Source organism: Hibiscus syriacus, unplaced genomic scaffold (assembly GCF_006381635.1).
Source record: "Hibiscus syriacus cultivar Baekdansim isolate YM2019G1 unplaced genomic scaffold, ASM638163v2 tig00110410_pilon, whole genome shotgun sequence".
NCBI classification, from domain to species: Eukaryota; Viridiplantae; Streptophyta; class Magnoliopsida; order Malvales; family Malvaceae; genus Hibiscus; species Hibiscus syriacus.
Window position 1 is genome coordinate 815,980 of NW_024062726.1, and position 23,048 is coordinate 839,027.

General features: G+C 34.4%; 1 protein-coding gene and 1 long non-coding RNA gene across 4 annotated transcripts; one reads left to right on the top strand and one right to left on the bottom strand.

The window, feature by feature from the left end:
* Window positions 1–297: 297 nt before the first annotated feature.
* On the top strand, window positions 298–22,889 carry LOC120124082 (receptor-like cytoplasmic kinase 176). 3 transcript variants are annotated; one of them, XM_039142837.1, is made up of 9 exons: window positions 298–302; window positions 4,046–4,054; window positions 9,730–9,736; window positions 20,596–20,760; window positions 20,953–21,279; window positions 21,419–21,554; window positions 21,661–21,803; window positions 21,902–22,025; window positions 22,160–22,889. In XM_039142837.1, the coding sequence occupies exons 4-9, from the start codon at window positions 20,713–20,715 to the stop codon at window positions 22,540–22,542; spliced, it is 1,161 nt and encodes a 386-aa protein (XP_038998768.1). In that variant the 5' UTR covers window positions 298–302; window positions 4,046–4,054; window positions 9,730–9,736; window positions 20,596–20,712; the 3' UTR covers window positions 22,543–22,889. The 3 variants fall into 3 exon arrangements, with proteins under 3 accessions (XP_038998768.1, XP_038998766.1, XP_038998767.1); XM_039142835.1 differs by lacking the exons at window positions 298–302; window positions 4,046–4,054; window positions 9,730–9,736 and having other exon boundaries at window positions 20,464–20,760; window positions 22,160–22,581; window positions 22,623–22,656; XM_039142836.1 differs by lacking the exons at window positions 298–302; window positions 4,046–4,054; window positions 9,730–9,736 and having other exon boundaries at window positions 20,464–20,761; window positions 20,957–21,279.
* On the bottom strand, window positions 15,117–21,037 carry LOC120124084. The gene is made up of 3 exons (XR_005516251.1): window positions 20,898–21,037; window positions 19,691–19,695; window positions 15,117–15,132 (listed from the first exon to the last, which is right to left on the bottom strand). It is a non-coding gene; the product is annotated as an uncharacterized LOC120124084 (long non-coding RNA).
* Window positions 22,890–23,048: the final 159 nt, after the last annotated feature.

Genomic DNA, 23,048 nt, shown 5'->3' on the forward strand with positions numbered 1-23,048 from the left:
AGAATGTGTCATCTCCTTGCTAAAAGACGACGCCATAGACTGGTGAGAGACTGTCAAGATGTCTCTGTAGTCAAAGTGACCTACCTGAGATTGCTTATTAGAATATGAAGTAGAGTTCAGTTCATCCAGTTGACACAAGAGGACCATACAGTGTTTGAATATGAAGCAAAGTTCCTCCTTCTGAGCCAATATGTACCAGAGCTGTTGTCAACAGAGTGTCACCTCTGTCTGAAGTTTAGAGAGGGCCTCCATTTGGATATTCTGACCCACTTAGTTCTTGATCCATCGAGAGTGTTTGTTGAGTTAGTCCGACAGGAAAAAGCTATCGAGAGGGTTTTAAAGAGGAGAGCAGTAGAGGAAGAGGTTATATCTGGTTAGAATAGAGGAGTGATAGGGTCATAAGGACATTCTCAGCAGCCAAATAGAGCAAGAGATTATCAGGGGTCTTGGAGAGTCTTAGCAGGTCAGTCTAGTAGATCTGCTCATAGTACGAGTAGATGTGGTGACCGATGTAGCTGGCGCATAAGACAGATGTACACTATATTAATTGTAAGTTTAGGAGGTTCTTCGAGGTCACAGTCTTATCCCAGATATCCCACTTACAACAAGAGACATCCACGGGTTTGCCGCAGGGGTCTAGGGGTTATTATTAATGTGGTTCCCTGGACCACTTTGTCAGAGATTGCCCGGAGACACAGGAGGTGACTCCACCTTCGACCCAGAGATCAGCATCATTGGTTCAAAGGGTAGAAAACCCCATAGAGGTAGGAGTTCTACTTTCAGTCAATTTGGTAGGGGTGCAGCCCGATCTGGGCCAGTGCTAAGCTAAAATAGCCACTCGTTAGTATGTCGTCCAAGCCTATGAAGATTGTTATACTGCTGATGTGATTTCAGGGACCTTTACTATATTTTTCCTTCCCGATTACTACGTTAATCGACCTTGGATCCACTCATTCCTATATCTTTTATAATCTATGCAAGAAAGAAATATCATAACTGATAACCTTAAAATAAGAGTGCAGGTGTCCAATCTTTTAGGATTAGACTCCCTTGTAGACAAAGTCCATCATAGATGCTTGGTTGAAATTCAAGGAGAGATCTTTCTTGCTGATCTTATGAAACTCCCCTTTAGAGAGTTTGATCTAATTTTGGGTATGGACTGGTTGTCAGGGCATGATGCAAATTTGAGATGTAAGTTTCGATGGCTTAAACTCTAGAAGAATGATGGGACTAGGATCGTTATGTTTGGCGAGAAGACTAAGGGAGCAAAAGTTGTGTCAGCCCTTAAGGCACAACGAATGTTGGACTAGGGTTGTGAAACCTTCTTGGCTCACGTAGTTGAAACCAAAGTTGCAGTTTTGAGGATTGAATACATTTGAGACGTCAGAGATTTCCCAGATGTTTTTCCATATGAGTTATCGGGTTTACCTCTAAGTAGAGATTTAGAATTCAACATAGAAGTAATGTTTGGTTTCGCTCTGGTGTCAATTGCTCCCAATCACATGGCATCAATGAAACTAAAAGAGTTGAAGTCGTAACTTCAAGAGTTGCTCGAGAAGGGGTTTATTAGGCCAAATACTTTTTCCTTTGGGAGCACTGATCCTTTTTGTTAAAAAGAATGACGAGTTAATGAGTATGTGTATCAATTACCGTTAGTTGAACAAATTGACAATCAAGAACTGTTATCCCCTTCCAAGAATCGATGACCACTTCAATCAACTTAAAGGAACTTGTGTTTTCTCCAAGATAGATATGAGATCCATATATTACCAGCTAAAGGTCAAAGAGGCAGGTAATTCAAAGACATTGTTTAGAACAATATACAATCACTATTTCTTATAATGTCGTTTGGACTCACTAATGATGTGGCGACATTCATGGATCTTATGAATAGAGTTTTTCACCCGTACTTAGACCAGTTCGTGGTGTTTTTCATTGATGACATATTGGTATACTCGAGATCGGAGGAAAAGCATGGCTGACACATTTGTATCGTTCTTCAGACTCTTCGAGATCGTTATCTTTTTGTTAAGTTTGAGAAGTGTGAGTTTTGGTTGTCTGAAGTTTCAATTTTGGGGCATGTCGTGGCAATGAAATATATTAGAGTTGAGCCTCAGAAAATACGTGCAGTACTTGAGTGAGAGCCACCCAAGAATGTAACTGAAGTGCACAGTTTCATGGGTCTTGTGGGCTATTATCATCGATTTTTAAGGTTTTTCGATGATAACATCCCAATGAAAACCCTTTTGACCCAAGCCCTAGATTTAAGCTAACCTAAGTCAGGAAAAGAATTTATAGTTTATAGCGATGCGTCGATAAACAACCTTGGTTGTGTGTTAATGCAGGAGGGAAAAATAGTCGCCTATGCTTCTCATCAGCTTAAACCTCACGAGCAGAATTATCCTACCCATGACCTAGAGCTTGCAGTAGTAGTCTTTGCACTTAAGATTTAGAGACATTACCTATAAGGAGAGAAATGTCATATTTTCACTGACAATAAGAGTTTGAAGTATATGTTTACTCAAAAGGAGTTAAACTTGCGCTAGCACGGATGTGTTGAGTTGTTAAAGGATTATGACTGCATTATCGATTACCACACAGGAAAAGTAAATGTCGTAGCTGATGCTTTGAGCTGGAAGTTGATGTCAGAGTTAAGAGCTCTTTTAGCGCACCTGAGTATATCTAGAGATGGGGGTTTGATAGCCGAGCTCTAAATAAAACCCGAATTAGTAGGTGAAATCAAGAAATTACAAAATTCATATAGTCGTATAAAAGCTCGTGTAGAGCAAGTTCGTCAAAGTGAGGCACCAGGGTTTGAATTGTAAAAAGGTGAGGTGTTATACTTTAGAAGACATTTATGTGTGCCGAGGATAAGGAGAAACTTTACAAGATTCTTTATGAGTCTCATTCTAGTCCACTTTCGGTTCACCCAAGAAGTAATAAGACGTATAAAGAACTTCGACCGTTGTATTATTGATCGAGAATGAAGAGAGATATTTATGAGTTTGTAGCGAAGTGTTTGGTATGTCAGTAATTTAAGGCGGAACATTATGTTCCTTCGGGGTTACTCTATCTGATCCAAATACCATAGTGGAAGTGGGACAGAGTGACTATGGATTTTGTAATTGGGTTACCGATGACGAGACGTAAGCATGACACGATATGGGAGATTGTAGACCAGTTAACCAAGTATGCGCACTTCTTACCGGTTAGGATGAATTTTATATTAGAAAGGTTAGCGCAACACTACATCAATGAAATAGTAAGATTGCATGGGGTTTTGACCTCAATTATTTAGGATAGACAGCTTAGATTCACTTCTCAGTTTTCGGAAGTTTTTTACGATTCTCTAAGTATCAAGCTCCACTTCAATATCGCATTTCTTCCTCAAACAGACAGTCAGTCAGAGTGGGTTATTCAAGTTCTTTAGGACATGCTTAGAAGTATGGTTATCGATTTTGAGGGTAGTTGGGAAGACCATTTGCCTTTGGTAAGTTCACGTATAATAATAAATATCAGTCGAGCATCCAGATGGCCCCTTACGAAGCTTTGTGTGGGCGAAAGTGTAGAACTTCTCTTTGTTGGACTGAGCTTAGTGATGGGAAAATAGTAGGCCCAATTTTGATCCAAGAAGCGAAAGAAAAGGTCTGAATAATTAAGAGTAGGTTAAAGGAGGCATAAAATAGGTAAAATTCCTATGCGGATTTGAAGCGAAAGGAAATCGAGTTTGTTGTGGGCAAGAAAGTATTTCTTAAAGTATTTCCATGGAAAAAAGTACTTCAGTTTGGGTGTAAAAGGAAGTTGACCTTGTGTTTCATTGGTCCTTATGAAGTGATTGATGGAGTTAGTCTGGTAGCCTACCGTTTAGCTTTACCCCCAGAGATGGAACGCATTCATAATGTATTCTATCTATGCTTTGAAGGTATTGTTCATACCATCGCATGTCCTACCCCTGGATCAAGTTGAGTTGAGCCCCGACATTACCTATTAAGATGAACCGATCAGAATCTTGGCTAGGGAAGTGAAAGAATTAAGGAACAAGAAGATTCCCTTAGTAAAAGGCTTTGAAGAAATCATGGAGTCGAAGAAGCCACTTGGGAAACAGAAGAATATATGCAACTCCAATATCCACATCTTTTTTATCCTGGTAAAAATTTTTAGGGCGAAATTTCTTATTAAGAGGGGACAGTTTTAATGCCCCGAAACTCGAGTTAATAGTTCGGGTCAACCTGAGACCCATAGTTAGAGCCCAAATGACATATTAAAGTAGTTTAGACCAAGTTTACTTGGAATCAGGTTGATTTAGGCCTAAAAGTTTTATGAAAAGTGATGATATTTTTATGAGCATGAAAGTGTATGGACCAAAATTGTAGTTTACCCATTTTTTTAAGCTGAAAACTTTCCCCTTATTTTTATATCAGGTCACGTAAACTAACTCCTTAAATATCTCACCAAACTCTTATTCTTCTTCCTTCCATTTTCTTCTCTTCATCTTCCTTTCTCAAGTAGAGATTTTATGCATTCCAATTCTGGTTTGGTTGAGCCAAGGTAATATTGTAAATTAGGCTCCATATTGCAAGTTTTAGATTGAGTTTCCAAAATGGGTTTTTAGAAGGCTTAAGAGAAATCTTGGTTTTTAAGTTACTTTGATAGATTTAAGTTATAGGAAATGTTCCTATCCTTATTTCCATCACTTATTCATTTCTTACCTTTGAATAATGAAAGAAATGGGAGAAAGCTCAAAAGCTCAAGAAAAAGAGAAATCACCTCTCGAGTGAGTTAGGGGCTTTGCTTTTAGCCAAGAATATAATGTAACCACATTTACAACTTCTTCATACTTATTAGTGGGTCATTAGAAGTGTTATATAGAATGAAAGTTGATAAATAAGCTTGATGAGCATGTTAATGGTAAATTCAATGTTTTATGTTATAAACATGTTTTAAAGCCTTATTTATGACCCTTATTGACCATATAAGACACTAATAACAATTGAGAACCTCATTATAGCAATATGGGTGAGTTTGGGTGTACATTTCAAGCCTAATTAAGGTCTTTTCGAGTAGGTGTATCTGTATTATAGGAACAATACATATATTGTTCTTTTAGAAGTGTAAAATTGGCTTACTTTGAATGGGAATATCGATACTCCTGATACTTAGGAATTTTTGAAAACATCGCAGCTAAAATTTATATCGATACTCATGAGAGTATCGATGCCCAGGGTAGAAGTATCGATAATCCTCATATGAGTATAGATACTAAGATTATTTTCAAAACATCAAATCTAAATTTAGTATCGATACCCCGTTTAGTATCGGTACCCTAGGTTAGAAGTATCGATGTTATTCTTTTTAAAGCTTGAAATAATAGGGTAAAGTATATGTTAAGTTAATCGATTGATGGAATTGGCCAAGAGGGGGTGAATTGGCAATAAAAAATTTCGGTGGAAGCTTTTGCAGAAAATTGAAAATATTTGCACAACGATTTAGAGTGGTTCGACTTTCTCAACCAAAGTCTATGTCCACTACCTTAGCTATCCACACTAAGGATTTTCCACAAATTGACTAATTTGTCTTTGTTTTGAGGATAAAGAGTAACCTTACAAATCCCTCAAGAATTATACCCCAAATTCTTGAGAACACTCTCTCCCAAAGAGAACAATACAAATTTTGCAAACTTACAAGAAAATCCTCACAAGGAAAGATGTTTGCATAATTCTAGAACAAATAAAGAACACTCAAGAATAATACAATTGAATACAATAAGTATTCTTGAAAGCAAAGATGAATATTGAATGAAATAGGCTTTAAAATGCTCAAACTTGAGGTTTGATGCTTTCTCTTTGATTCTCTCTTGATTCTAGTTTCTTGTTTTTTTATCAATGGCTTCTAAGCTTGTTTAAATAATCCTTGGATCATTTTTGAACGTTGGGGATCATTAGTGGGGTTAATAAAGCCGTTATTATGTGAAAACAATTAATAAAATCAGTTGGGAGCGTGTGTGCATCGATGCATCAAGTGTAAAATTAAAATATTTTGACCGTTAGAACACTTAGTGCATCGGTGCACTAAGGGTGTATCGATGCATAAAATGCATTCGATGTTTCAAACAAGCTTGGAGTGCATCGATGCATGGTCTGTGCATCGATGCATGAAATGCATTCGATGTTTCCATAAAATCCTGAGTGCATCGATGTATGGCAGTGCATCGATGCATAAAATGCATTCGAAATGGGTTGTGCATCAATGCATCAATGAGTGCATCGGTGCATCCCTTCACAAATTTGATTTTTGGCTCGTTTTTTGTTTGAAATACTTTGTGAAAATTGTTTCAAAAATATTTTAACTATAAAACACAATTTTACACTTTAGTAAGGATTGGAATTAAACTTTGAAAGACTTGGAGTAATATTTTTATATTCGAATAATTGTATCAAATATACTTAGAAAATCATTTGTAAAATCTTAAAATTCATTTAACTTACTTTGTTATATCGAAACATCAAAATGTTTTCAACAAGCTCCCCTTTTTGATATAACAAAACATTTGAGTAAATTTAAGATTTTTCTATGAAAATTATTTTTGAAATCAATTTTATTACTCCCCCTTACTATAATACATCTTACTTCTCCCCATTGTTGTTAAATCAAAAAGACTTTATAAAACATTTTTAAAGAAGATTTTTGAAAAACATAGCCAATTGATTTTTGTAAATATAGCGTAAGCTGCTAAGATCACAATCAAGAGAAAGGTTAGCCATTAGTTTCATAATTCAATATTCATAATAAACGAATATGAAATGGTAAAATTGGTCATATGCTAAATGATGAAAAAATCTAATAAACCAATATAAGTTCAAAATCCAAATATATAAATATAAGTTCAAGCATTCAAAGTTAAACATCCAAACAACATAATTAATCCACAAACATTCAAAATGTGAAAATAATAAGTTCTAAATCCATGAAAGCAAAAGCAAGGCAAGGTCTAGTCGTCCATAGGAGGATTGGGAGGAGGATAATGTGCTTGCACTTCAAATGTGAGAGCATCCATACGTTCACGCATCTCTCGTTTAAACTCAGTCAGTTGAAATTCCATGGAAGCAAACCTCAAATCAAATGACTCCATAAATGATCAAAAATATGGAGGCATTTGTTCCTCTAGCTGTGCTGGCTCATCGTCTAGTACGTGATCGTCAATATCTTGTATAAGCTGTTGAAACTTTGGATCATCGTCCGCAGCTGGTACCGATGGAGGTGGAGCACGAGAAGAGCTAGGTGCAGGAGGACCTCGTGAAGAACTAGCTCCCAGAGTTTGCTCAGTGGGTCTATATTCCCTTTGACCCATTACCTTATCTTGTTTTCATCCGGCTTTCTTTAAGAAAGTTAGGTTAATTTGGTTTTGGAGAGGCATGGGAATGTCAATCGAGACCTTAAGCCGTATTCGGATAAATAGATTAGAAAGAAGACACCCGTAAACTAAAGTTTTGACACTTTTGGAAGGAATGACGTTTATGGTATCGACAAGCTCACCAAAGATAATTTATGGAAAATTAATTTTCTTATTATGTTGGATACAATGTATCCAACATAAATTTATGACTCAAAGTTTGGAGTACCTACCTTCGGATGGTTTAAACTACCAAGAGATCATCAAATGAAGAAAACGATCGTGATGAGTTCGTAAGGTACTAACACTATCATTAGACTTATAGGGAGTAGCCAGAAGATCTTTTTTATTATCTATCTCATCATCGTCTAAACCGAAAACATCAGTAATTGTTTTTGAATTGATAAAAATGACTTCTCCTAAGAGATAGGATCGTATGCCTATGGTTGCGGTTTGACTAGCATTTTGAACACAGATCGCATTTGAGTAAAAAATACGAACTAATTGTTGATAGACAATGGGTTGAATTTGGCACAACTTATCAAATTTCTAGGAATGAGGAATAGGAAGATATTTAAAGTTAATATCTTCCATTGCTTGAATGGAAGGGATACGTTCCTCTCAAATTTTGTAGGATTGAAAATGACTAACGAACCTATCATATAATTCAACTCTACGAAGACTGGGTTGGTTGAAGCAAGAGTTAAGAATGGTTAACTCAGGTTCGTTTGGGTTTAGATTTTGTGGTGGAGGAGAAATAGAAGAGCGGTTTGATCGACTTGAAGAGCACCTAAGTTGTTTAGGGTTTGATATGGTTTACGGATAGGTAACCTGCATATTAAAAAACATGTATTCAATTCAATCAATCCCAAAACTCAATTGAATCCGCAATATTTCAATATTCTCTAAATCGAATCCTAATGGGCAAAGTTTTGAAAACTATTTTGAAAATAATGTCTAAAAATTTATTGCATGTATAGTTTTCATGAAAATAACATAATTGAATCAAAATCATCTAAATTAAATCAATGATTTTCGAAATAATATAATTTTTTTATTTCGATTTTTTTTTAAAAAAAAAGAGTGTTTTTGACGAAATTGGTTGTAAAATTTAGTTTCTAAACACTATATAATCAATGCCCGATGTAATGTTCATCCTAAAATTAATTAAAACTAGTCCTAAGTTCAAATATCAATAAAACATGGGTTTTAGAAAAATTTACCTTGAAATTTCGGATTGAGAGGAATGTGATGTTGTTTTGCACAATTTAATGATGCAAGCAGGATTTGGAGTTGAAAAATGATCTAAATCCGACAAGAATACGTTGATTTGAGGCAAAGAAGAGATTTGGAGTGAAAAGAGAGGGAACGGGCAGTTTGAGTAGTTTTAAGGGCTTTGAGAGAATGAAGAAGAAATAGGGTTTTAATACCTAAAACCCGATGCGTGTATCGATGCACTGCTGAGTGCATCGATGCACATTCAAGGAGTGCATCGGTGCACCTTCATGGTGTATCGATGCACATTCATAGGATGAATCGATGCACTGGATAGTGTATCGATGCATTATGCACAAAAATGTTAAAAATCCGTTTTAAACACTTAAAATGCTAAAATATTTAGCTCTAGTGGTATTGTCAACTCATATATTGAAAATTAATCATGTTCAATCAATCAATTTTATCCTTAAACTACATTTGAACATATAATTAATTCTCACCAAAGTTCATAAACTCCCCTAACTATTAGCATAGAATGCATTAAAAAATGTTATTTTATAAGCATTTTCAAAACTAATTTAAAAGTGCTAAAATTATTTTAAACACTGAGTGAAGATAGTTCAGTTAAACCTAATTCTCTTCTAAGTGTCCAAAATCTTTCTTTGTATAAAGGTTTTGTAAAGATATCCGTTAATTGGTGCAAAATATCAACAAATTCTAGAACTACACTTCCTTAGCGACATGGTCTCTAATAAAGTGATGTCTAATTTCAATATGCTTAGTTCTAGAGTGTTGGATGGGATTTTTAGTGTGACAAATAGCACTAGTATTGTCACACTTAATAGGTATGGTACCTACTTCAATTCCATAATCAAAAAGTTGTTTTTTCATCCATAAAACTTGTGCACAACAACTACCCACTGAAATGTATTCCGCTTCAGTGGTAGATAATGCAACACAATTTTGTTTCTTTGAAAACCAAGAAATCAGCATATTTCCTAGGAATTGACAAGTACCAGATGTACTTTTCCTATCTAATTTGCATCCTCCATAATCCGCATTTGAGAAGGCATGCAAGCTAAAGCTAGAGTATCTAGGATACCAAAGTCCTAAACTAGGAGTGTCCTTAAGGTATCTAAAGATCCTCTTAACGGCTAGTAAATGTGATTCCTTAGGGCATGATTGAAATATAGCACATAAGCAAACACTAAACATAATGTTTGGTCTACTTGCGGTTAGATATAGCAAATAGCCAATCATTGACCTATACAATTTAACATTCACACATTTACCTTATTCATCTTTGTCAAGCTTTGTTGATGAGCTCATTGGAGTGGCATGAGGTTTCCTGTTTTCCAGTCCAAACTTCTTGAGCATATCCTTGATGTACTTAGCTTGATTGATGAAGATGCCATCTTTTCGTTGCTTAATTTGAAGTCCCAAGAAAAATGAGAGCTCCCCCATTATGCTCATATCAAATTCACTTTGCATTATCTTAGAAAATTCTTGGCAAAAAGCATCATTAGTAGAGCCAAATATTATATCATCAACATAAATTTGAACTACTAATAAATCTTTACCTTTATGCTTTAAAAACAATGTAGTGTCAACCTTCCCTTTTGAAAAACCTTTTTCAATTAAAAAGCTTGACAGTCTTTCATACCAAGCTCTGGGAGCTTGTTTTAAACCATAAAGTGCTTTTGTCAATTTAAAAACATGATCTGGAAATTTTGAATCTTCAAAACCAGAAGGTTGTTCCACATACACTTCTTCTTTTATAAAACCATTTAAAATGCACTTTTAACATCCATTGATATAGTTTGAATTCATTGAAACATGCAAATGCTATTAACATTCTAATTGCTTCCATCCTAGCTACGGGAGTGTATGTTTCATCATAGTCTATGTCTTCTTCTTGAGTATACCCTTGAGCAACAAGTCTAGCCTTGTTCCTCACTATGTTACCACTTTCATCAAGCTTATTCCTAAATACCCATCTAGTGCCTACAGTAGATTTATTACTAGGCATTTCAACTAATGTCCATACTCTACTTCTCTCAAATTGATTTAATTTTTCTTGCATAACCATTATCCAATTTTCATCATTTAATGCTTCTTTAATATTCTTAGGCTCTATGCATGAAATAAATGCAACATAATTACATATATTTCTAAGAGAAGATCGAGTTGTTACCCCTTTGGATGGATCACCTATAATTTCACCATCCTTGACATAGTTGTACTCTCTTGGGAAATATACTTCCCTTTCTTCAATGGTTGGATTCTCGAGGGGATTGTGAGTTTCCTCATCTTTCATTTCTTCATTTGATGATGGTTCTCCAACGTCATGTCTAACATCATTTGAATTTACAATACCTACATCATCATTTACACAAGAATCCTTCCTCGAAAGGGGATTACCATCGAAAACAACATGTATAGACTCATATATTACTAAAGTTCTTTTATTAAATACCCGATAAGCCTTAGAATTTAAAGAATAACCCAGAAAAATTCCTTCATCACTTTTAGCATCAAATTTGCCAAAATTATCTTTACCGTTGTTTAAAACAAAACATTTTCATCCAAAAGGATGAAAATAACTAATGTTAGGCTTTTTATTTTTAAAAATTTCATATGGAGTTTTATTTAAAATTGGCCTAATCATTACTCGATTTATAATATAACAAGCGGTATTTGTGGTTTCCGCCCAAAAATATTTTGGCAAATTATTTTCACAAAGCATAGTTCTAGCCATTTCTTCTAAAGTTCGATTTTTCCTCTCAACAACTCCGTTTTGTTGAGGGGTTCTAGGTGCTGAAAAATTGTGACTAAAACCATTAGAATTACAAAAATCGGTAAATCTAAGATTTTTCAAATTCAGTGTCATGATCACTCTTAACACTAGTGATGGAGTAACCTTTTTCATTTTGGATTACTTTTGAAAACGTGATGAAATTTTCTAATGCTTCATCTTTAGTACTTAAGAATAGAACCCAAGTATATCTAGAATAGTCATCTACCAAGACAAATGCATATTGTTTTCCACCCAAACTAGTAATTCTAGTTGGCTCAAAAAGATCTATATGGATCAATTGTAATACTCTACTAGTTGATACATCATTAATGGACTTAAAGGAAGCTCTAATTTGTTTTCCTTTAGCACAAGCATCACATATTTTATCTTTATCAAATTTTAGCTTTGGCAACCCTCTTACTAAGTCTCCTAGAATTAGTCATTGCAAAACACTCATACTAGTATGTCCTAGTCTCCTATGCCATAACCAACTATCATGTTCATCCTTAGCAACTAAGCATAAATTTGTCATATCAATGGAATCTAAATGCACCATGTAAATGTTTTATATTCTATGACCAATAAGCATAATCCGATTAGATGCAATGTCGATTACTTTACAACCATTAATTTCAAATATGACATTGAATCCCTTATCGAATAATTGACTAATACTCAATAGATTATACGTTAATCCATTCACATATAACACATTTTTTAATTTGTATGGAAGAGGTATTACCTATAGTACCTATACATTCAATGTAACCTTCTGAGTTATCACCAAAGGTCACCACTCCTCCATTTTTGGCGTTAAGCTCTATGAACATGCTCTTGTCTCCGGTCATGTGTCTTGAGCATCCACTATCAAGGTACCATGAGTTTGAATTTGTTTCCCGTGCCGTGTAGCAATGCTCCTTTCCCTACTAACATGGATTAATTTCTAATTTTTGGTACCTAAATTCTTTTGGGTCCATATTCATTAGTACTTAAAATCCTAGTCCTCTGGGTATCCATTGATGTAGGATATTCTTATCTTTAGTAGTAATGAGTTCTTTAAGAACCTATATACTCTTAACAATTTTACCATTTAAGGTTCGTTGAGGACTTCTATGATTGTAGTTTTTAAAACTTTTTATAAAAAAGTTGGATTTTGAATTTTCTCATTTTTCAAAACGTTTTGTACCAACTTTATTAAAAGAATTTTTAAGATCATCAATTTCTTTTTGATGATCATCATGAACTTTTGAAAGTAAGTTATGCAAATAAGTATTTTTCTTTTTCAAAATCATCAAGTTTGATTTGCAATTCTTTAGTATTACTTTCAAGCTCATTGTTAGTCTTGGACATAAGACTATTTTCATTTTTCAATTTTGAAATATCATTTTTGTATTTTGAAAATAAAGTCTTATAATCCGAAGCCAAACCATTATAATCCTCTAATAACTCATCATAAGATAAATCATTTGAATCAAATGAGTTAGAGGTTACCTTAGAGTTATCCCTGATGGCCATCAAGCACAAGTTTGCAACTTCTTGTTCCTCTTTATCGGAACCTTCCTCATCGCTCCATGTAGCCACATGAGCCTTATGCTTCTTCTTGGATTAACAATTTTTCTTCAATTAAGGGCAATCATATTTGACATGCCCTGACTTTTTGCATTCATAGCAAATAATGGGGTCTTTCTCCTTCGGTTCATTTTTGAAGCCTTCATTCCTTTTGAATTTTCTTCCTCGGTTGGGCCTCATCAATTTTTTGAACCGTTTGGCAAATAATATCATTTCTTCATCATCTTTATCTGAATCACTTTCATCTCTTGTAGATTTGAGAGCAACTCCAACATTCTTTTTCTTCTCCTTTTTCCTTTGGTGTCTTGTCAATATTATCGAGGTCTACCCCATCTTCAAGCATCATTTCATGAGTGAGAAGGGAACCTATTAGTTCTTCTAGGGTTAAGGACTTCAAGTTCTTAGCCTCGATGATTGCCATGATTTTAGAAGTGAGTAAACTAATTTCCTCACGATTTTTTCATTCGGAATGATCTCTCCATATGATTTGAGACCATTGACAATCATTGAAAATCTATCCGTCATAGCTTTGATATCTTCATTCGGTTTCATCCTGAAATTTTCATAGCTATGAGGTAGAAGACTAATTTTAGATTTTTTTTTACCTCGTCCGTGCCTTCATGAGTGACTTATAGTTTATCTCATATCTCCTTAGTGGTTGTACACTATGAAACTCTTCCGTATTCATCCGGTCCAAGTGCGCAAAATATGATATGGATGGCTTTGGAGTTGAGCTGGAACATTCTTGTATCTCCTTCACTCCATAATCTTGGGTGAGTGGAAGGTTTGATGTATCCATCTTCTATGACATTCCATGCTCCCATGTCACTTGCTTGAAAAAAGTACATCATTCTATTCTTCCAATAAGCATAGTTAGCTCCATTGAAGAAAGGAGGCTTGTTGTCGGGCATTGAATCGAGAACGAAGTCAGAGTTTGAAGCACTGACAATTGATGACTTGAATATCGATGTAACTCTTCCCGGATCTACTCAAGAGGCGATTAAACCTTCAAATGAGTCAAGCTCTGATACCAATTGTTGAGTTAATCGATCGATGGAATTGGCCAAGAGGGGGTGAATTGGCAATAAAAATTTCGGTGGAAGCTTTCGCAGAAAATTGAAAATATTTGCACAGCGATTTAGAGTGGTTCGACTTTCTCAACCAAAGTCTACGTCCACTACCTTAGCTATCCACACTAAGGATTTTCCACAAATTCACTAATTTGTCTTTCTTTTGAGGACAAAGAGTAACCTTACAAATCCCTCAAGAATTATACCCCAAATTCTTGAGAACACTCTCTCCCAAAGAGAACAATACAAATTTTGCAAACTTACAAGAAAATCCTCACAAGGAAATATGTTTGCACAATTCTAGAACAAAGAAAGAACACTCAAGAATAATACAATTGAGTACAATAAGTGTTCTTGAAAGCAAAGATGAATATTGAATGAAATAGGCTTAAAATGCTCAAACTTGAGATTTGATTCTTTCTCTTTGATTCTCTCTTGATTCTAGTTTATTGTTATTGATCAATGGCTTCTAAGATTGTTTAAATACTCCTTGGATCATTTTTGAACGGTGGGGATCATTAGTGGAGTTAATAGAGCTGTTAGTGTGTGAAAACAATTAATAAAATCAATTGGGAGTGTGTGTGCATCGATGCATAGTTAATGTGCATCGATGCATAGTTAATGTGTATCGATGCATCAAGTGTAAAATTAAAATATTTCGACCGTTGAAAAACTTAGTGCATCGGTGCACTAAGGGTGCATCGATGAATAAAATGCATTCGATGTTTCAAACAAGCCTGGAGTGCATCGATGCGTAGTCTGTGCATCGATGCATGAAATGCATTCGATGTTTCCATAAAATTCTGAGTGCATCGATGCATAAAATGTATTCGAAATGGGGTGTGCATCGATACATCAATGAGTGCATCGGTGCATCAATGAGTGCATCGGTGCATCCCTTCACAAATTTGATTTTTGGCTCGTCTTTTGTTCAAAATACTTTGTGAAAATTGTTTCAAAAATATTTTAAGTATAAAACACAATTTTACACTTTAGTAAGGATTGAATTTAAACTTTGAAAGACTTGGAGTAATATTTTGATATTCGAATAATAGTATCGAATATACTTTGAAAATCATTTGTAAAATCTTAAAATTCTTTTAACTTATTTTGTTATATCGAAACATCAAAATGTTTCAATAGTATCGATATGTAAGGCAAAGTATCAATACTAAGAGTTTAATACCGATATTGAAAGGCCAGTATCGGTACCACCGTACATTTTAAGTTAAGGATTTTTAAGGTTTATAATAGATAAACGATGTTCCCAAGAACTCTATAATTACTCTCAAATAAGACTGCAAGTGGAAACAATAATAACGCTTAATCGAACATATAAACGAGATAAAGTAGGGATAATTAAGACTAGCCTTGTTGATGCTCGAGAAACGAATTGGATACTAGAGTTCCTTTAGTTCAGGGTGTCGAAGTATAGAATCAGTCTGGATATCCTTAGGGAGTGTGCAAGGCACTTTAAACTCGTAAGGGCTGGGCTAGTCAGGGGTGTGGTGTCTGATGCAAAGATTCAATTGGCCACATCCTCTGTAGACTAGAGGGATGTGTGAGCTCCGAGATGCAGAGATCCCTCAGCCGCACTATGATGTCTGTCATAACGTAGAGAGTAAGTATCACAAGCATGCTCACTAATGATTTAGATTAAATACATTCATTATACCTTTTTATCTTTTGTTTGAGCATGTTTAGAAATGAACCCCTGTTAGTATGTTTTAGTTGTTAGTGTGGCACTGAGCTAGTTAGCTCCACGTTTGGAATATGTTTCCTTACGCAGATTCTTAGGTGGAGTATTTGAAGAACTTTGTGCCGAGTAGATCCAGACTCAGATTTTCAGAGTAAAGTATGTCTCGATTTCTTCTTAGATGGTATGTATATTTGTAACCCTTATTTTGTATATCGAGTTGTAACTGATTTTAAATTATGGTATGTACATTTTGAACTTTATTTTGGTAGCTCCCGATTGTAAATTGTTTTGTATGAAAATTATTGTCTATTTTATCACAAGTAATTAATAATGAATGTTTTCTTTGAGTATGATAAATAAAGATTTGGGTTAGCCACTCTAGTGGTTCCGTGTAGCGCTCTCATTAGTCGACTGTGTGTTGTACTGGTGTAGGGTGTTACAATTATATCGGTGTAAGTATGTTTTTATATTTTTAAAGAAATAAAAATATATATTAAGTTATTTTTTTACAAATTTCATTGAATATATATATATAAATTAAAGAATATAAAATTATATTTTCTATGAACTTCCATGTAAATATTTTGACTTTAATATTAATAATTTAACTTGTTGAAAAAGAAAATATATCTAAAGGACAATATGGTAAAACATACATTTTCTTGTCTTATATTCGTTTAATCAAAGAGCACAAGTTTACATTCCTGCAAAACAAACTAAATAAGGTAATACAATATTTCCAGTAACATGTTAAGTAATATAATATTCCAGTAACCTTACATTTTTTGAACTAAGCGACCCTTTATTGTTTCTTATTTATGCTAATAAACCTTCAATCCTCATAAATTATAGGCTCGTATATATAAAAGTTGATTCAAGAGAATACTTTTCCTTATACATGTATGAAAGTTGACATTACGAAGACATTACATATGCATCCAGAAGAAAATTATTATCATGGTCAAAGGTTAACCTCACAAAGGAATATCATTTTTTTTGGATTAAGATGAGGTGATTATAAAGTAGTATATGTTCGAAATACTCTCAACCATTTGACAATGAACGCTCAATTATCCTGCTACAACCAATGATGCTCGAATCCGTGACCTCTAGGAACAACAACGATTCCTTTAACCACTAAGGTAAATTGATTCATATAAAAAATAACATTTTGTTCCCACTTAATCTGGACAAAACTCAAGTAAAAAGTTTAATGTTATGTGTGAAGTGTGAACATGCTCAAAATGCCATGATATAAAAACTAGCCACTATAAAACAACCTCTGTAATCTTAGTTACGGAAACCTTTCACTTTTTGAGTCAATCTATTGATCAAAACATTTTTGGAGATAACATTTTCCTTCAATTGTAATCTAATTCTCTAAGTGCTCTTAGTGGAGTCCTCATGTTTTAGAAATCATTTTGACAACTTCGTAAAGAACTTGAGTCTTCAAAATCTTGTCAAAAAATGGAGTTAGCATTATTTGTTTTAGGTTAGATATGATCAAATACCTTCAAACATGGTATGTGTCTAACGCATGGATCAAGATTGGGTTTGGAATTCGGTTACGCATCAGAAAGATTAGAGCACTCATACGACACCTAAAATTGATACATTCGAAAGAATCAAATATTATCTCATTATTAAAAATAAAACAAAAAGTTTAATGACACTAATAATAATAAACAACATCACATAAAAATAAATAAAATAAATGGGTAAAAGAATTAAAAATGTTAATAAAATTGAACAAAAAGAAAAGGCTAAATTGAATAAAAGGAAATTAAAAAGACCAAAATCTTATTAGTCATGAGAGTGAGGACTTAATTGGAATAAAAAAAGGATTAAATGGTTTAATGAACAATTAAAACGTACGAATTAGGACAAAAATGTTATGCTATTAATCCAAATTCCCTAATTTCCATTATTGAGAAAAGGCTTAATGCAAAATTAAGTGTCCAATCTAAAGTTAACTTTGAGTGTTTAAAGATTTTTCGTTAACTATAGGTACTTAATGTTTTCTCCGTTATATTTTTAGGTGATTACCCTTAAAAAATCGTTAAGTGATATTGGTCACATTTTTTCTTATTTTTTAAAATAAAATATTCCAAAAAAACATTTTTTAAAAAAAAATATGAATATGACACGTGCCATTTAACACTTTTTTAATGGTAGACATCTAAAATTTTAACAGAGAAAAAATTAGACATTTATTTTTAACGAAAATTCTTTAAACACCAAAAGTTAAATTTGAGTGTAATTTGGACACTAATTTTTACGTTAAGCCTTAAGAAAATAACCTTTTAGGACTAAATTATAAGAACATAACACCTAACATTCTTGCCACCGATTTCTTCCAATTAGATTCATGGGCATATTCATGCAACAAATCCTTCCATTTCAAAATCGTTGTCACTTAGGAAACTAAACTTGAAACACTACTAAACTTTCAAACTTTATATCTTATTCCTCACTTGAAAACCAAATCAAATCATAATTTAACCTGAAAAAAATTCTTCTCAATGAACTCACACTCAAAGACTTAAAATATTCAAATAAACCCCCAAAATTATCGATCATAAGAAAAATTTCAATTTGATTTTCGAGGTTTTAAAAATTAGTTAACCCTTATTCCCATATGTAATAGGGCAAGGGGGAGGTATGATAGTAAACTGCCCCCAATGCTATGTTGAGAGCAGTTTCCGTGGGAGACCTCCGAATTATGAATTGCCCACCGTGAGACTTGATCCAACGACCACAAGATTAAGAACCTTACGCTATACCAACTGAGCTGGACAGACAATTCGACTTTTGAGGTTTTACATTTTTAAAAAACAAAGTTCTACGGTTTAAATAGTCAATTTTCTCATTTTTTTCTCTTTCTTTTTTCCTTTTTCCTTTTATTTCCTTTTTCTCTCAATTCCTCACTTACTAACCTACTTTGATTGCCATTTGTGGTCACCATTGCCGACAATGAAAATTCACCAAGAAATCTTAATTCGCGCTTTTTTAATCTTTTGAGTCTAATTTTGGAGTTGACCTAACCAAAAGATGCTACGATACATGAAGATCTAAGTTAGAATCATTTGTCTACTTTATGATGAACTCCATCGTTCATCGTTGAATAATCTGGTTCCTTTTGCCTCAAGCTTCTCATTTATCATTTAGATCTTTAATTTAACTCTCTGATCGCCAGAAATTGTTGAACGCTAAAAAGGTAAAATCTTTTCTTTTATTTCTTCTTTTCTATTTCTATTTCTTTTAAACTATTTTTTTACATATTCTTTTTTTTTTTTGTTAGGGTTTTTTTTAACTTGGGCTGAAAAAAAATGGGTGCCTACTTAAGCTATTTAGTGTATTTTTCACAAACCGACAACTTAAATGGTTAAAAATTTGATATTATCTTTTGAAGTTTCAGGTTACATATACTAGAGGTACTAATATTCTTTATCCAATGATTGGGTGTTATCTTTAAATAGATACTAAAAGGCTCATCATTAATTTTTTTTAATAATTCTTACCTATACAGAGGGGATAATTTTATTCCTAATAAATATTAACTCATAGCTTAAGAGATATACCTAAGATAGAGAGGGAAAACTAAAAGTTTGCTCTAGAGTTGATTGAAAAACTCAACATTAACTTGAGATTGATACCATCGGAAGAAAATAGCAGTCCATCAAAATAAAAAAATATATTAAAAAAATCAACAGGGGTTAGTTCAAGTGGTAATCAATTTAATATCGCTTAATTAAGGTCTCAAGTTCGAGTCATTGCTTATGCAGAAAATCCATGCTGGGAGACTCATCTATTAAAGTCAGCTGTGCAATACAGATTAATCTGAATTAATTAAGTTGAAGCTTTTAGATCGGAAAGACAATAAAAAAAAGTATGAGGATTTAAAATATGGAGGTGTTTGGACAATTCATAATTTGGAGATCTCCCACGGAAGCTGCTCTTAATCTGGCGTTGGGGCAGTCTACTATCCTACCTCTCCTTATCCCATTACATATGAGAATAAGGGTCAACTAATTTTTTTTTTTTTTTTTTTTGAGAAAGTGATGTTATTCATTTATGGCCAGATACATACAGGCATCTGCCCTTTTTTTTATTTAAAATATCTTTATCAGGGAATATTTTTTTAACTACAAATGACGTGTTTATCCAGAAAAATAAGCTTCATGATGACTGAATAATTGTCTCTAGCCTTAACATATGAGAGAACGGCAAAAATAATTGACTAATAAACAATGATGACAAACAAGCCAACTGTGGATGATCCTCCCATGGCGCATATGCAAGAAAGAACATGGAATTGATCACATTGGCACAGTATCAATTTTTTAACGTCAAATCCAACGGTGCAGAGCCGGACTAAATCACTGAGAGTCAAGAGCATGAATACCACAAAACCAAGTTTGATTACTATATTAAACCTCTCTCTCCAAAACCCTTGATTTTTATTTTATTTTTCATGCAAGTTTCAAGTTGTTTTCTTAACTGTTTTTGGCTTTTTATGGATTGGTGGAAAATGTAAAAAGAAATAATAATAATAATAATGATAATAATAATATTGTCTTGGGCACATGGTGATTTCTTGAGGGAAAACAGACAAAATGAAGCAAAAGAACAAGTCAAGGGTCTACAGTATTTCGTTGGCTGAGGTCCAAAAAGGCTACTCATAAAGGTAGGAAGGAAGGTGGGAAGGAAAACCCAATAGCAAGTAACCCTCTTTTGGCCTTTTAGTCTTTTACTTGTTGGATTTGATGATGATCTTTCCTCCTCCTCATCATCCCATGCCAAACCCATCTTTGAAAAACTGAACCAAAAAGGGATAATCTTTATCGATTTCTTTTCTTTTTTCTGGTGGTTGTGTTTCTTTTTGGGAAGATTTGGCCTTTGTAAGAGAAAACAAAGGGGGAAGGGGGAAATTTTGAGAGAAATAAAGATCTGGGCTTGTTCTGGTTTGATGGGAGCTTGCTTGAGCCATCGCATCAAGTCTGTCAGTCCTAGCACATGTTAGTTTGATAATGTTTTGTTGGTTTAAGATGAACTTGCATGCCTTTGGTTTTCTAAAAATCAATGTAAAGAACTTGATTTCCATTTGTGTTTTGAGTGTGTCATTTTGTTTTCTAATCAAAATCTGATAATCACTTGCAAGCTCAAACTCTATCATGGAACTTTATGTGAAATTAACTATTGTGTACCTGCAGGTATTTCGAGTAGTGCCAGCAGAAATGGAAACAATATAAGTTGTTCAAGCAGCAAGGAGTTTTCAGCTTCTATTCCACAAACTCCCCGGAGTGAAGTTGAGATTTTGCAGTCTTTAAATTTAAAGACCTTCACTTTCAGTGAGCTCAGGACGGCCACCAGAAACTTCAGACCAGACAGTGTCCTAGGAGAAGGCGGGTTCGGTTCCGTCTTCAAAGGATGGATCGATGAACAATCACTCAAACCTACCAAGCCTGGTACTGGCATAATCATTGCTGTTAAAAGGCTCAACCAAGAAGGATTTCAGGGTCACAAAGAATGGCTGGTTAGTGCATTCAGACAAGAAACTGATCTAATACGATTATAATAATCTTAAGTTTGGTGAAATTATGATATGATAAATGCATTTTGGACGATTCTCTTAGGATGGTATGATTTGATTGCTTTTGTATTTTGGTTTACAGGCTGAAATCAACTATCTTGGACAACTGCATCACCCTAATCTTGTGAAGTTGATTGGTTACTACTTAGAGGACGAGCACCGGCTTCTGGTATACGAGTTCATGGTTCGGGGTAGCATGGAGAATCATTTATTTAGGAGTGAGTTTCCTACATTTCTGAAAGTCTGAAACATTCATTTGATTCATAGAATGCTGTGAAAGCATATGTCTCCATCTACTGTAACCTAATTTAATCTTGAAAACAGAGGGGTCACATGTTCCACCACTTTCTTGGTGCATCCGGATGAAGATTGCGCTCGGTGCTGCCAAAGGACTCGCTTTCCTTCACAATGCCAAAACACAAGTCATATATCGCGACTTTAAAACTTCGAATATCTTGCTCAATTCCGTATGTAACTTAGCTAATGTTTTCATAAACATTTCTGTGGCATGGTGAAGCTGTTTTGCTCGTGTGCTAAATACCGTTGTTTCATTCGATATTAGCAGAATTACAATGTAAAACTCTCCGATTTCGGGTTAGCTAGGGACGGACCAACTGGTGACAAAAGCCATGTTTCCACTAGGGTCATGGGAACCTATGGATATGCTGCTCCAGAGTATCTAGCCACAGGTAATTCTCCTATCTCTCTTTTCTGTAAATATTTGGTTCAGTCCCACTGCATTTAGCTCTTTGTATTGGATCATATGAAATGAAGTTGATGAATTGTGAGTATTGATATCAATTTGAATTTTTATATTGGAAAGGTCATTTGACTGCCAAGAGTGACATATACAGCTTTGGAGTTGTTCTACTAGAAATGTTATCGGGTCGACGAGCTATAGACAATAACAGGCCATCTGGAGAGCACAATCTGGTGGATTGGGCGAAACCTTACATGATCAACAAACGGAGGATATTCCGTGTAATAGACACTCGTCTCCAAGGTCAGTATTCACTGAATCAGGCGCAAGAAGTCGCTAACCTTGCACTCCAGTGCTTGGCTGTAGAACCCAAGTGCAGGCCAAGCATGGATGAAGTGGTAACGGCACTCGAGAAGCTTCAGGAGCTGCGTGAGATGCCAAAAAGAAACCAGAAAGAGCGCCGCAGAAATGGTATCAACCACTCCAGTGGTAAACCAACCACTTAACCGAAGCCTTCTGCGTCACCGCTTTATGTTTAGATGAAAACCTTGTGTTGCAGCTGCATTTTGCTTTCTGATTTGAACATCCATTTGAATTGTTTCTGGGATTTAGGCAGGAAACAACAACAGAGTTGTGTACAGTTCTTTTGGGTTAAACTTTTTAAATCTAGCTCTGAAATTCATCAAGCTCGGGTTTAAGAGCATGCATGAATATGGTCTGGGATTAGCTATGTATCATACCATAATGAGTGAGAAAAAAAAAATGAAGGATACATTTAATGTTTGTATGAAAATGATATTGAGCTTAGCATATGATCTTTGTATGCCAATGTAACTAAAGCTCATTTGAAACAGTGTCAGAATCTTCAGTGTAGTCCATATGATATTTTGAGATAAACATATTTTTAAAGATATTTAATAAGACCATATCTTTCTTGCTAAGCCATTATCGGAATCCGACAACATAAGAAAACAACTCTGTTTTCACCTCCAATAAAGTGATAACAAAATGA

Coding starts and splice junctions, on each gene's coding strand:
- LOC120124082 (XM_039142837.1), top strand. CDS start 20,713: ATGGGAGCTTGCTTGAGCCATCGCATCAAGTCTGTCAGTCCTAGCACA. Junction 21,280..21,418: donor AGGGTCACAAAGAATGGCTG/GTTAGTGCATTC, acceptor TTTGGTTTACAG/GCTGAAATCAACTATCTTGG. Junction 21,804..21,901: donor CGAATATCTTGCTCAATTCC/GTATGTAACTTA, acceptor CGATATTAGCAG/AATTACAATGTAAAACTCTC.